The 13,785-nt window shown below is 57.7% G+C and overlaps 5 protein-coding genes across 5 annotated transcripts; 2 read left to right on the top strand and 3 right to left on the bottom strand.

Annotated features, from left to right (window-relative positions):
- Window positions 1–484: 484 nt before the first annotated feature.
- Window positions 485–1,529, top strand: BKCO1_1000332 (mannosylphosphorylation protein; the record flags this gene model as incomplete). The annotated part of the gene is made up of 3 exons (XM_020269718.1): window positions 485–679; window positions 751–1,400; window positions 1,466–1,529. 3 exons carry the CDS (start codon window positions 485–487, stop codon window positions 1,527–1,529), a joined length of 909 nt encoding a protein of 302 aa, XP_020135304.1.
- A 2,815-nt stretch (window positions 1,530–4,344) lies between these two features.
- Window positions 4,345–5,622, bottom strand: BKCO1_1000331 (translation factor pelota; the record flags this gene model as incomplete). Its single annotated transcript, XM_020269717.1, has 2 exons — window positions 4,345–5,010; window positions 5,077–5,622. 2 exons carry the CDS (start codon window positions 5,620–5,622, stop codon window positions 4,345–4,347), a joined length of 1,212 nt encoding a protein of 403 aa, XP_020135303.1.
- Window positions 5,623–5,992: 370 nt separating this feature from the next.
- BKCO1_1000330 (nucleoside transporter) lies at window positions 5,993–7,633 on the bottom strand (the record flags this gene model as incomplete). Its single annotated transcript, XM_020269716.1, has 2 exons — window positions 5,993–7,426; window positions 7,481–7,633. 2 exons carry the CDS (start codon window positions 7,631–7,633, stop codon window positions 5,993–5,995), a joined length of 1,587 nt encoding a protein of 528 aa, XP_020135302.1.
- A 1,800-nt stretch (window positions 7,634–9,433) lies between these two features.
- Window positions 9,434–9,682, bottom strand: BKCO1_1000329 (uncharacterized protein; the record flags this gene model as incomplete). The annotated part of the gene is made up of 1 exon (XM_020269714.1): window positions 9,434–9,682. The coding sequence occupies one exon, from the start codon at window positions 9,680–9,682 to the stop codon at window positions 9,434–9,436; it is 249 nt and encodes an 82-aa protein (XP_020135643.1).
- Window positions 9,683–10,683: 1,001 nt separating this feature from the next.
- Window positions 10,684–11,527, top strand: BKCO1_1000328 (pyrazinamidase nicotinamidase; the record flags this gene model as incomplete). The annotated part of the gene is made up of 2 exons (XM_020269713.1): window positions 10,684–10,761; window positions 10,898–11,527. The coding sequence occupies 2 exons, from the start codon at window positions 10,684–10,686 to the stop codon at window positions 11,525–11,527; spliced, it is 708 nt and encodes a 235-aa protein (XP_020135644.1).
- Between the last annotated feature and the right edge of the window lie 2,258 nt (window positions 11,528–13,785).

Below are 13,785 nucleotides of genomic sequence, written 5' to 3'. Positions count from 1 at the left end.
AGCCAGGCGGGCGGGCAGGCAGCCAGGCAGGCGGGCGGGCGGGCAGATCTGGGGCGCCGCGCGAGACTCGCAGCAGGCTGCGCGGCTGCGCGAAACCCGGTACGCAACTCGGCCTTGCCCCAGCGGGCCAGCGCTGCCACTGGGACGCGGGCTGTGGCGCACCGGCTGGCAACAAGCTGCAAGTCTCGCTGGCGCAGCGGGCGCCCGGTCCCTGCCTGACGCTTGTGGCCGCGACATCGCCGCGGCATCCTGGTCAGCGCTCGGCCGCATCTCCACGCCCGGCCGCGAGTCGCTCCGCTGTGCCTCGCATCCACCGAGCCATATTAAGACTGCCCCCAGCCCGTCGCCGCTCAACCCGGCAATCCCTCACGCGACAACCTCTTCCCCCCAGCCTTGCTGCGCGCCCCTCTTCTCCTCTTCTCCGGCTCTGCGCCCATAGTATGCGGTTGGCCCTCTAAACGCGTCGCTACCCCAGAATTCCGCCATGTTCGCCCGCCTTTCGCTATGCTCGCTCGTCGCCGCCCTCGCCCTGGTGCGCGACGTGCACGCCGTCCCCACCCCGCCGGATGCTGCCATGCGGAAACGCGACGCCGACTTCCTGAGCGTCAAGACCAAGAGCAAGCAGGACCACAGCGGCAAGGGCGGTGATCCCGTCGACAAGTACTTCCACGAGTCGACTGTAAGACCATCCGCCCAATCCGGCATTGGCACATGCCGCAGAATCGCCTAGCCTAACGTGCCTGCCTCCAGTTCCACCCCCACTACGACGGCCGTTTCGCCGAGACGACGCTGACCTACGACGACCGGCTGTCCAACCTCACTGCCCTCGTCCAGACCTATCTCTCCACCATGCACGACATCGGCGCCGAAACGTGGATCATGCACGGCTCGCTGCTCGGCTGGTGGTGGAACCGCAAGATCATGCCCTGGGACACGGACATCGACGTGCAAATGTCGGAGCAGAGCATGCACTACCTGGCCAGCTACTACAACATGACCGTCCACCACTTCAACATCCCCGGCACCGACATCAGCCGCGACTACATGATCGAGATCAACCCGCACTACGTCAACGGCTCCACCACCGACTGGCTCAATGTCATCGACGCCCGCTGGATCGACACCGACACCGGCTTGTTCATCGACATCACCAGCGTCCGCCACGACAAGGAGAAGGAGGACGCCGGCAACCCGGGCTGGATGTACTGCAAGGACAAGCACCACTTCCGCTACGACGACATCTTCCCGCTTCGCGACAGCACTTTCGAGAACATGCCGGTCAAGATCCCCTACGCCTACACCGAACTGCTCCGCGAGGAATACGGCTCCAAGAGCATGACCAACACGCGTTACGAGGGCCACCGCTTCGACCAGGAGGCCATGGATTGGATCCCCCTTGAGTAAGTCTGACCTCGGCTGCAGTCTTCCGATATTACGTGTTTGCTGACTGTATTGCCTCGTGTAGCTCGTACTGTGCGACCCACAAGAAGGATTGCCGCACTGGAACTCACCAGGGAGGCGGCGTCTGAAAGCCTCACTTGACCTCTGAACAATTTCCTTTTTAGAAGAAAATCAGGAACAAACTCAACCCTCATGGCCACGAAGGATTCGCCCTACCTCCTTCGGTTTGATCTCCGGTCGCCCGTATCACCGAGTGCGATCCGGCTTTCCTTAGCCCCCCTTGCCACTCATCAGCAAGTGCGCGGCGATGGTGGCCACCACCTACTCCCTTGTACAGACGAACCCGAGTCCGACATAACGTGGACCCTGCATAGCCTGGAGTTTATCGGATCCTTTTTGTTTCCGTTGAATGTGAGCTTTAGCATCGCAGCAAAGGCGCCATAGTAAATGCATTGGAAAAAAAAAATCCCACGAGGAGAACCGGCATAGGGATGGAAAAGGCATTTTTCTTTTGTATCCTGATGGGTTGTTGCTTGTTTTAGAGGATGAATGTGGAGGAAAATCATGATCCACGAAAGGAGAGCAATCTGGCCTCTGTTTCCACCACGACCGAGAGCGACATTCATAGCATGTTTTGCTTCGTTCGAAAGCTAGATACCCACCATCATGTGCAGTTCCTGATTACAGGACCGAATATGTTTGTCTTTACACGCAGTTTCGAATCAATGGATTCATCTTGACTCGAATCCTGGTGCCTTCGTGACACTCCAAACAACCCGTTATCTTTCCTTTTCCCATAACCGTTTTCTCATACCTGTCAGCTGCCGAACATGTCGGCTTCATTTTTAAGATCACACCGAGCGTAGCGTCCATCTTAAAACACATGTTCAAGTCGACAACCATATCCGATAGTTGCTGTAGTTGAGATCGAGTTGATCGTTATCTAGTTCCCCTCATTTTTATGCTTTTTCTGAGACAGTCTCATTTCCAGTCATGCGAGCTGATACCAACTCATATTCACTTTGCTAGCGGCTGGGGAAATACGAGGGACTGGTCTAACCTAACCAGGCACTATTTGCACGATGCTTTGTCACCCCTTCACTGCTTTAAAAAAAAAAGGCCTTTTGAGGGATGTAATACCTAAAGTATATGCTTAGTCCCCGACTAGCATGTCAATTCATCTCAACGTCATATCCTCTCAACAAAGACATCTCGCATCGAAGAGTAGAGCACGTCTTCAAAAACAGCCATCTATAACATACAAGTGGTTACTACAGGCAAACATGTTCTTTAGCGATTGGTGCTGGGAAACATTGCGCCTCGCTATTACACCGATTGCCGGCCACCTCGCGGGCGTTGTGGCGGATCATACACCTAAAGCTACTGCAAAATTTCAATATAGTACGCACTTTGCTAGCTACTCACATGAAGAGGAGGAAGGCGACTAAAATATCAAGGTCCTCTGTGCGATGCTTTAGCAACGGGTATGCCCTCTGTTTCCACGGTACAGTCTATTCCTACCCATTATATACAGATTCGGAACAAACACTGGTCCCTCTCGGCCCCTTTGCAGATGCACCGGCCCATGAAGTCCTATCATGGCTTCACGGCTCGGTGCAAGGTGAGTAAAAATAATCGATGAGCCAGGTCTGGGCAAGCATGAACACCATCGGAACGAAGCTAACCCTACCGCTATACGTCAGGTAGGGCGAGTTTTTGCGGCCTCGAGACTTGTACCATCAAGCTCCTGCTAATATTATACACCATCGCCAATGATCCGGTCTTCCCCCAAAGATGAGTTGCCCGTGGGTTTTGGTGCTACGATGAGCCGAAGCTATTTCCGGAACCGGAGCAATTCCGACGATGTTACGGTGCGGTTCGCTAACACGCATGGTCACCCAAAAGCACCGAATCTGGCCCAATGACATGTACAAGGGATGGCGACCAAGTCAAACTTGCACATGACATGGACACAACTGGCTATAAATAGACGCTATAGCTAGAGTGAAATCAACCTTGAACGGTGCGACTTGGCCACCCTTAGTGTCATGTTTTCGATAGCTTGATCCAACTACCTTGCAAGAACTTCGATACCCAAAAGTTGTCATGCCTTATATTATCAGACACGCTGGAACTCAATAGTCTATCAGGAGACAAGGCGCCGGCAATTGGGGGGCAAGAACCTCCATATAGCGTATATGCCTTAGTGCCCGAGTATCCATGATCGGATTTGCCTCGTATTCGTCACTGAAGGTATATCACTAAAGAAACTTTAGTAGATAGCACATGCATGTTGTTTGTCGCACCTTCCCCCTAGGCAAACTCAGAGAAATGGGAAAAAAACGCAATTATGAAGACAATTTCCAGTCTGGTGCAAAGATCGCCACTGCCCCCGGACGTTTATCAACGAACGGCACTTGCTGCCGCCTCCCTCGGCATTTTAAGCTTCGGGCTATGCCTCGACTCCGCCGATCTCTATTGATGGCACCTTCTTCCCCTTCCGGTTGGAATCCTTGAGCTTCTGTGCCAGGACCACCCAAGGGGTATACTTTCAACTGTCGCGCGTTGCTGAATCAAACGATTTCCCGAAGTTTGGTCGTGGGCAGGTGGTATGGTCGAAGGTGTTTCTAGCAGAAACGTGGTACGGGCGTCTGATGTAGGTAGCAAAGTCGCCATCAGTCATGGAGCTGATGAAGAGATGCATTCCTTGTACGTGGTATGGCCGGCATTCCCTGTCTTTTCCCGTGGTTTCGTTGGCCCTGCTTTTCCTGCCACTGATGCTTCACTATCCTCTCTCTCACATGAACGAAACACGCAACCCCGGGGTATAAACTCCATCATGTCCTTTTACAACATCGCGTAGGGAGGGAGAGAGAGAGAGAGATCTGCAACATAGTCTTGCACAATATACCCTTTCATTTTATTTCCCCCTCTTTCCAGGCTTCATATTTGCTGCTCGCCTTCCGCACCAACAGGAGCGCCTCCATCCTGCTCTTCCGCCTCCATCTCCTCATCCAAATCCTCAATCGGAAAAGTCAAGATGGCAGCGATATTGCCCAACCCCTCCAACCTCTTTCCGCTCTCGTGCGCCGAACTCAGCACTCTCACCTCGCCGCCCTCGGTCTCGCGGACGCGATCCACCAGGCCGACCCAACGGCGCCTCGTCGCGATGTCCTGGCTCCGAAACAAGGCGTTCGAGATCAACAACACGCCGCCGCCGCGCCCCACGGCGCCCTTGTCCGCCGCCTTCTCCACCTCGCGGGGCCCGTACCACGCGCGGCCGTCGTCCAGGCGCAGAAGTTCGAAGAAGCGGTCCATGAGCGCGGTTTCGCGCGCGTACTTGGTGTCGCTGAGGCGGGCGAGGACGGTGGGCGACTTGAGGACCTCGTTCAGGGCGTGGACGTGGCCGGACGAGGCGTGCGCGACGAGGATGGCGTTGGCCTGCGCTTGCAAGGGCTTGCTGCCGGTGGAGAGGGCGCGCTGCTTGATGTAGGCTTGGAAGGAGGACGCGAGGAAGCCCGGGGAGGCGAGGAGGAGGGGGCGAGGGTCGGTGAGGTCGACTTGGCGGAGGAGGGTGGAGAGGACGGTGGAGAAAAACTTTTCCAGGCCCTGGGGAAGAAAGTCAGTATTCGAGGCGGACTTGGCATGGTGGGGGGGGAGAGGGAAAAAACCTACCTTGTCGTGGTCGCCCTGCCCGCCCCTCCTCTTCCGCGGTATGGGCGTCTCGACGCGCTGGCGCAGAATGGTCTGGTGCTCGGTGATCAGGCAGATGTTGGCCATGCCCTCCTGCATGACGACGGCCCAAACATCGACGCGCTTGGTCGGGTCGGTGGCCTCTTTCAGCGCGTCGAGCGCGATGCTGTCCCAGCCGTCGGCCTTCTCCAGCACGAACTGCCGCTGCAGTTCCAGGTCCAGCGTGTGGCTCTGGCCCAGCCCGACATGCTCGTTCTCCTCGGCCACGGTGCCCGACACGTGTAGCTGGCTGCTGCCCGCGTCGAAGTCCGTCTTCGTCACCCGGATCTTCAGATTCGTCTGCACCCGCTTCGACGTCGTGGCGCCCGTCCCCGATGTTATCGTAACTTTGCGCAGCGCCGCGGCGCGCAGCATGTCCAGTGGTCGTATCAGGTTGTACGCGTGCCACATGTCCTCGGGTTCTTCGGGCAGCAGCGTCGCGGTGCCGGTGCCGGTGCGGCGGTCGATGTTCTGTTTGATGAGGCGCATGGTGATTTGTCGCGTGTACTGGGTCGAGTCGGTAGATGGCTAGGTTTTTTGGGGGGCACAGGGTGGGAGGGGCGGGCGTGGTCTTAAAAATCGGTCGTGATTGCAGTTTGGACTGGCCCGCGGTGACGTTGGTTGGGGCGGGCGGACCCTGGCCCCACCAGTATCGATAAACAGCAGGCCATCCACGGCTTGATCTTTACACATCAACCGCCCAAATTGGTATTGACCCGATAATGCATTGAATTGTGATTTAGTCTGAGTGTTGAATCCATTGCTTCCAGGCTGGCTGCTTGAGCACCAGAGCACACGATCTAGTCAGGCAGGTATTCCTTCAATCGACTGTCCTCCAGCAGCTAGTACAGAGCTATGTTCACCGCCCGAATCTCTTGATCTCCCACCACCTCAGCGGCGGAAACACCAGCGCAGCCCATGCGAAGCCCACGTAGTTGCCCATGTCAGCGCCATAATCGCCAACCGTGCTGGCAATGGGCCCAATGTACCAGACCTGCGCCATAGACAGGATGGCACCCGCCCACCCCACAAGAAACGCCGCCAGCGCGGCGATACCCAGCGGGAGGTGCTTTTGATCGTCCCAACGAGCCCAGTCCCACGTCCGGCCCGAGCTGGCCCGCCGGAAAAGCAGATGTTCCTCAAGCGTGATGGCGAGCCAGATGCACACCCAGTAGCCCATCAGCGCGAGGAAGTTCGTGAATATCTCGGCCAGGTGTGCGCGACCCGCCGCGGCGCAGACAGTGTAGATGACGACGCCAATCGTGTTCCAGACGATGCGCGGCACCTGCGCGCACCAGCGGCCAAGGATCTGGAAGTCGACGCCGGAGGAGTAGGTCGGCACGATGAGGTTGGCGATAAGACCGAGAGCGACGACGACGCCGCAGAACTTTCCAAATTCACCCAGTGGCGCGAAGCCCTCGACTATCAGCGCGCCCTGCGAGGTCCCGTACGCGGCCTCCCAGCTAGGGTTGGCGGCCATGCCGGACGCCAGCCCGATCCCGACGATGAATGCGAAGGTGAAGCTGGCGGAGAGACCTACCATTGTTACGACAAACACTTTCCACGAGGGCGTGGACGACGGGTAGTACACGAAGTAGTCGGCGGCGCCCCCGCCGTACGTGATTGCGGCGGCAAGGCAGAGCGAGAAGAAGGAAAGCCGGTTCCCCGCAAGCGTGCGTGCGTCGCCAGCGGACGAGGGCGTCGTGGTATCAAACTTCGGGCCGGCAACACCAGCAAGAATGCAGATGATCATGAGCTGCGGCAGCCAAGCGTAGCGCTCATACATGTGGAACACAGAGTAGCCAAATGTGGTGATCCCCCAAGTGATTACGGCCACGATGATGATGCCCACCACGACGGACATGGTGTTCGCTGACACGGCCGAAAGGATCTGCCCGGCAACCACGCAGTCAATCAAAGCGTAGCCAAGGAGGACGATGATGTTCAGTAGCACCACGATCTTGGACGGATACCAACCCATCGTGTATCGGGCGAAGATCATCGTCCGATTCCCGGAACGCGGACCGAAAGTTGCGGCATATGCAACACCAAGGCATCCAAGAAGCATGCCCAGCACCGCACACAAGCAGCTGTCGGTAAAGCCAAGGTAGTAGACGGCGGGTCCCAGCATTCCGAGTGTGATGTTGTTGGCTGCCAGATTGACCGAGAACCAAAGGATTGCGATCTGCGAGTAGCCCAAGGAGCGGAGGTCATGCCGCTCGTCTGGCTCCACACGCTGAATGCCGCGTGCCTCGAGGTTGTCTGAAGCCAAGAAGCCGTCAGCATCGTCGTCCTCTCAACGTGAAGGATGGGGCCACGTGCACTCGACGAGAGTTTCCTCAAGCACCTTGTACCAGCTCTTAGTGGTAGCCAGGGCGGCGGAAGGACGGCGGGCGGCCAACTGCTCATCGTCCCGTTGGGATGGTGCGCGGCCGTGCAGGTGGGGAACGAAGCCCTTCTCAACGTCAACCGTCGTGGCGGGCTGCTGTTCGTGGGGCATGGCTCCCTACGCCGAAGTCAGCATTCCACAGCCCATGACGCGGGGCAGGGGTTGCAAGGCAAGCAGCACGCGTTCTTTCGCTAGAATTATCTAGATCAAGTTCAACCGTATCTTCTCAGAACGACTGGCCAGTAGACGTCTCCCGCGGCGGCACCAATCCGCCCGATTCCCCCACACGGTCCTGCAAGCTGACGGCCCGCTCCGGATGGTGTGGGGGAGAGGGGGAGTGGTGGTCGCACAAGGGGACGCTACGGAAGCCTGACGAACACCGGTGTCATGCTGATGCTACCTAGATACCTTGATTCGAGAGATGCTTCGTGCGACGGGCCTGCATTTTGCTTCGTGGTCGTACTTTGGGTGTTCTAGACGGGCGGCGGCGATGGAGATGCAACAATGGACGGAGACGAGTGAGGTAGGAGGATGTTGAGGTGGTGTGTTCGGCAAAAACTGCGGACTGACTCGGCAGCGACCGGGATGCGGCTTTGTGGCTTCTCGAATGCCGCCGATCCCGAACATCTTTTCTCCACCCTGTCGCCGCCGTGCTGGGCGCCAAGCATCTAGATTTCTGGGTGCAGCTCTCAAGCCTGTGAACCAAGGAGAATTCCAGACTCTCCTGGGCGGCTGTGGGGTGCAGCACCCCCGCAGCGGCCGCGACTTCTCGTTCGCCGGCCAAGGTTGCGATCTTTGGTAAGCTCGAACTCAATCTCACCCGCTTTGGCAAAATCTTCCAAGCAAGGGATTGCCACCATGGGCGACGTGATTATTTTGTGTGTTGTCTTGCTGCATTCAGCATCCAAGGCAAGGGATTCCGAACGTCGGCTTCCGGTGAGCCAATCGCACGCCATCATCATTATTCACGCCATGGTCGCAATATTGCACAACATGTTGCAAACGAAAAGTATTTTTATTAGGTAGGTGAGATCGAGACCTTTGCCCCGCATCAATTAAAGCGCCAACTATGTGATGCTAGCCAATAAGAACGATGGGTATTCGCTTTTCGGTGAAGGATTGGTATCCTCCGTCTCAAGAAATGCTAACAACACCCGTGAAAGAACCACACTTTTGAAAAAAAAAACACCCGGCTGGTAGTGTGTAGCCTAGACATGCGCCGTGCCCGCTCTCGGGGACTGCCATCCGCCTAGCTTCGCCTTGGCAAAGGGTGAGAGCGATGATGGCATCGACTCCACAGGCTCGAGGAAATAATTCCCGGCTGCCAGGCTGCCAGGCTGCCAGGCTGCCAGGCATGTGCGCGGCTCCGCCATGGTCAAGGATGTGGGCCAAGGGGGAATGACGTCCAGAGCGTCGGAATATGCGGGGATGATTTTTGCTAGAAGCCTCGGCGCCAAGCCAGGACTTCAGCTCCGCCCAATCATGGTCCGAGACAGGCGAGGTATCGCGGACCATGGCGCACGGTGGGCCAATCCGCCCTTGGCGAAGTCTTGACCTGACTCTACATGTCTTTGATTTGCCTCCGCCCGACCAGGCGCGCAGTGTCGACGGTGGACGGTGGACGCCGCAAGGAGCACGACGTCAAGGTGCCGTGCAAAAAAGAATCCCGAGTGATGATCGCTGGCAATTGCAGCAGCCCGAAGCAGCAATGACTTCAGACCGCATGGCTCGATCCGCTCCTAGTCCTCAGACAAGGGCCATGGGCCGTACTGTGTACCGCCATGACGCAAGAGTGGTGGAACACGACCCCCTGCCCATACAGCCGCGAAGGCGGTGATTGGGATCTCCGGCACTGCTGTGGAGAAGTGTGGGGAATCAATATGGAGGTCGTGCGGAGGGATCGCCAGAAATTTACTCCTGATCGGAGGGCTCCGCCGACGAGAAGCGCGACGAGGTCGACGAGGTCGACGAGATGGACGAGTTGCGAGGAGCGTACAGCGGGCGCGCGGCCGGCTCCTCGTCGTCGTCGTCGGGGGTGAAGAGGCTGGGGTCGGCGCGGATTGCCTGGCCGCCGGCCAGGTTGGTGATGTAGATGTACTTGATGTCCGAGGCCATGGTGGTGGAGGTCATGGTGGTGGAGGTCATGGTGGTGGAGTGCATTGTTGGAAGAGTAGATAGAGTGGGTTGCTGGTTGGTTGCGGTAGGCGGTGATTGATGTGTTTGACGGCGCGTTGCCGTCGTGGGAAGGGCAGATACTTATAATGGAGGCACCCTGGCGATAGGCTCCGCGAGGTGGATTAACGCCGCCTGAGTCGGACATGGCTGGGCCCGGACGCAGGGCTAGTGAGTCAGCTTGGCGCTTCGGTGGGCTTCAGTGGGCGCTGATTGTTTTAAGGTTCGGAGCCTAAAGCGGGTCGAGTTCCGCAAAAGCCGGCAGCGCGCGACAAGCTGCCTGCGCGAATGCACCCTGCCGCCTGCCTGCGCCCCGAGGGTGGGGAGCGCCCCTCAGCGCCCTCCATCACCGCGCGTCGCCCATGCCACTGCCACGGCCTGTCGTGTTCGCTCGCGGGGCCCAGAACCGTGTTGCGCACGCCTCGGCCTCGGCCTCACGCCAGTCGGTGGTCGCCGCCAGCCCAGCCGCGCGTGATGACTTCGCCCGCGCACGCACCACTGCAGGACACGGAGCCTCGCTGCCAGCCCGTCCGTGTCATCCCCGTCGCCTTCCAGCCCATTTCTCATCGGCGTCCGGTTTCCGAATCTGAGCTCGGCTGTATCCCCCCAAAGTCCGCCTCGCGCCCTCACTGATCAGATCAGCTGCGTGGCCGCCGTCAAGGCACGCCGCACGCCAGACAATGGCACACCATGACGGCAGGAGTGACGCACGACCCGCGCGCTGGCGATAAGCCTAGGTGCATTTGCTTTCCGACCGGTGCGCCGTGACGCCGCTCATCCCTCGCAGCCAAGCCCGCCCATTCGTCGCAGCGCCCGTCTCCCAAACGTTCCTCAAACCCCAATCAATCTGCTGCTCGGGTCGCAACCTCCCGCGCGCTGCCGTCTCCGCGATCGTCTAGCTTTCGTCTAACTTTTAGACCCGTGTCCCCGTTTGCTTCGCCCTGCGCATCAGCGCCAGTGCTCCCCAGCCGCGACGCCCCGCGTCCGACATGGCTTCAGCACCAGCCACCGCCGACTTCAGGCCCGCACTGGTCATCGTCGACGTGCAGGAGGATTTCTGCCCTCCTGTAAGGCTAACCCCACACTTATTTCCGCCCTCTGATCGCCATTGCACCCAGATGTGCTTGACCGCCCGCAGCCACCTCGACTTGCACACAGTCCCCCCCATGTCCGTTTGGCTGACCCCCGCAATCTCGCTACCAGACCGGCGCGCTGGCTGTACAGGACGGCCGTGCCATCGTGCCCACCGTCAACCGGCTGCTGCGCCTGCCCTTCGCCGTGCGAGTCGCGACCAAGGACTGGCACCCGCGCGACCACGTCTCATTCGCCTCGAACCACGCGGCACCCGACAACGTGCCCTTCGTCACCACCGTAACCATCGCCAACCCGCACAACGCCGATGAGACCCAGACCACGCGCTTGTGGCCGGTCCACTGCGTACAGGGCACGCCGGGTGCCGAACTAATCCCAGAGCTCGACCAGAGCCGCGTCACGGACGTGGTCGAGAAGGGCCAGGATCGCCGCGTCGAGATGTACTCGGCCTTCGCTGACCCGTTCCGCCGCCCGCACGTCGCCCGCAGCGGGCTCGCCCATCTGCTCCGCGCTGCCAAAGTGTCGGACGTGTTTGTCGTTGGCCTGGCCATGGACTATTGCGTCAAGTTCACCGCCCTGGACGCAGTCGCCGAGGGCTTCCGGACCGTGGTCGTAAGCGAGGGGACCAAGGCTGTGGAACCGGCGCGGTGGCCCGACGTGCAGGAGGAGATGGAGGCGGCCGGGGTGGGCTTCGTGAGCGTGGACGGAGACGAGGTCAAGAGAGTGGAGCAGCTCTTGTAGGAGGGAGAGGGAGATGTGTGGGTGGGTGGGGCTACCACCTTCATGCTATCATAGTGGAGCACCCATCCGGCGTGGCGGTGAGTTTGGTTCGTGCGCGTGGAGCTTCTTTTCGCGACGAACACTGCTCCTGCACACTCCCTTGATGCTCAAACCATTTCTTCTAGAGACCAGGCGGTACAGGTAGGACTGGATGGGTTCCCGCTGCAGCTCTGTCATAGCCACGATGGAACCATTCCCAGATCACGGCAAAGCCGGCCCGCTGAAAATGAAGCAGTGATATTGCCTTACCGGCGGGAATCCCATCTCGAAGAACGGACGCCTTGCAGGTGATCATCAGTTTCGCAACCGTTTTGAGGCAACCATTTTGCCTGCAGCATCCCCTGTTCATCTTTTGCCTGTCTGAGCCGATCGATCGCAGTCATCGAGGCCACGGCGAAGGCAAGAAGAGTGGGTTAAGAAGCTTCCCCTCCTCCGCATCCACGTTTCAAATGTCACCGGGTTGTCCCAGGCCATGCGTGGTATGCCCCCGGGTCTGGATGTTTGTTCTCTCGCTTTCTTACGGGATCTACTCCTCTAAGTTGCTGGCTCTAGCTTTGGTCGATGGAAATTATCGGATGGACCTCCCCAAATTGCGGTATGTATGGAGGATGCCCACGGACCAGGCTCGAGCGTTGCGTTGCTATGCTTGCCCTCCTCCAATAGTACATGGGCCACCGTGAGGCAGGAACTGACTAAGGCTCTCTCAAGCAGCATAACATCACCGCGACGCAATCACGCGAGCGTGATTCTCGTTTCGTAGGTATATAAACTGTGGTCGCTGCCCTTCCTTCCCTCCCCCCCACCCGGGGGATCTGGTGCAATTCGAATGCCAACACGCAAAATAATGTATGACGGTTCGTGTTTGTTGGAGCAGTCGTCCTCCAGATGTTCTAGACCAGGTTACGAGATGGACCCACGTCACTACATGTAAAGGCTAATGTGAATCTGGTAAACACCGTTGCCTTGTCAACCATTTGATGACGCGCTCTGGCCTCAACCGATCGGGCCGCATTTGCTGTCGCCGAGGCGCCGTGATGCGGTTTTATACCGGCAGTTTCTTACGGAGGTTTGTGGGGTTTCATAGAGAGGTCGAGGTCATGCCAGTTCCATGCACGCAAAACACATGGCGTCCGGCTCCGGGCTGTCTTCACCTCGGATTCGGAATTGCTTGCCAGACGTTGGAGTATCGACCGGAACGCCGGTCTCTTGGAGGGTCATGGAGAAACAGGCCATGAGGGCACCTCCGATTTGCCTCACTCAGGATGTATGGGTAGCCCGGGATGGAGACGAGCAGGGTAAACCCTTTGCCTCAGCGCCCTGGCTGACTGTTGAACAAGGGATTGCTTGACGAATGAATATCGCAGACAAATACACGCTGGTTGAGACGGCTCAGGCCACGAAATAGCTATGGATGCTTCGTACTGGGAGTTTCCGACTCTAATCTTCCCCTTCAAATAAGACGAGTTCAATGATGAATAAATCAAGAGCTGCAAAAACACTAGAGTAAAACGATCGGCGAGAGGGATGGAGCCCTTGGAGAAGTATACAAGGCACACTGTATATTGACTAAGATAGTTGAGGATTGGTGAGTATTGGAATAAGTTATTGAGAAGGAAAAGCCTTGCGAAAGGTGGACAAAAAAAAGCCCATGCTAATCCAGGACTTCAAACGACGGGAAGAACCAAACTGTCGCTGGGAGGCAGTCACTTGGTGTCGGAGTTGTTAGTCATTCTCCGGCGACCAGCAAGCATGTGATCATGATTACATTTTCGCGGGTGTAGAGTTACATTATTTTATCCTTTACGCTTTGACTGGCTTATACTAATGCAGTTCCTGTGGCAACCGTGATTTAGGACCAGACTAGCATCTTTAATAGATAGTAATATGAACCTATTAAACAGTTAAGTACTCGCCGATCTATAATCAGCTATTCCTGATAGTCTATATATAAACTCTCCTCTTCCCATATCAGGGTAGCCTATTGCATAGGGTGCCATGGGTATTGAACGCTAACGCTAAAATTCCCAAAATCTCCCGACCACCGCGGAATAAAAGCGCTATGGATCAGGGGCGCCGATTCTCACCGGCGCCCCTCACAAGACCATCGGCACTAAAGACGATGGCAGTAGCGGCGCGGAACTGACTCGGGACGAGCTGCCGTCTAGACCTGGTCCACGACGCCGCGGCCATCCGACGGTGCTGCTTAGGCGTCTGCAAGC

The sequence above is a fragment of the Diplodia corticola genome (assembly GCF_001883845.1).
Source record: "Diplodia corticola strain CBS 112549 chromosome Unknown scaffold1, whole genome shotgun sequence".
Taxonomy (NCBI): domain Eukaryota; kingdom Fungi; phylum Ascomycota; class Dothideomycetes; order Botryosphaeriales; family Botryosphaeriaceae; genus Diplodia; species Diplodia corticola.
Note: the sequence above shows the minus strand (reverse complement) of the source record. Positions and strands in the feature narration are given on the sequence as shown.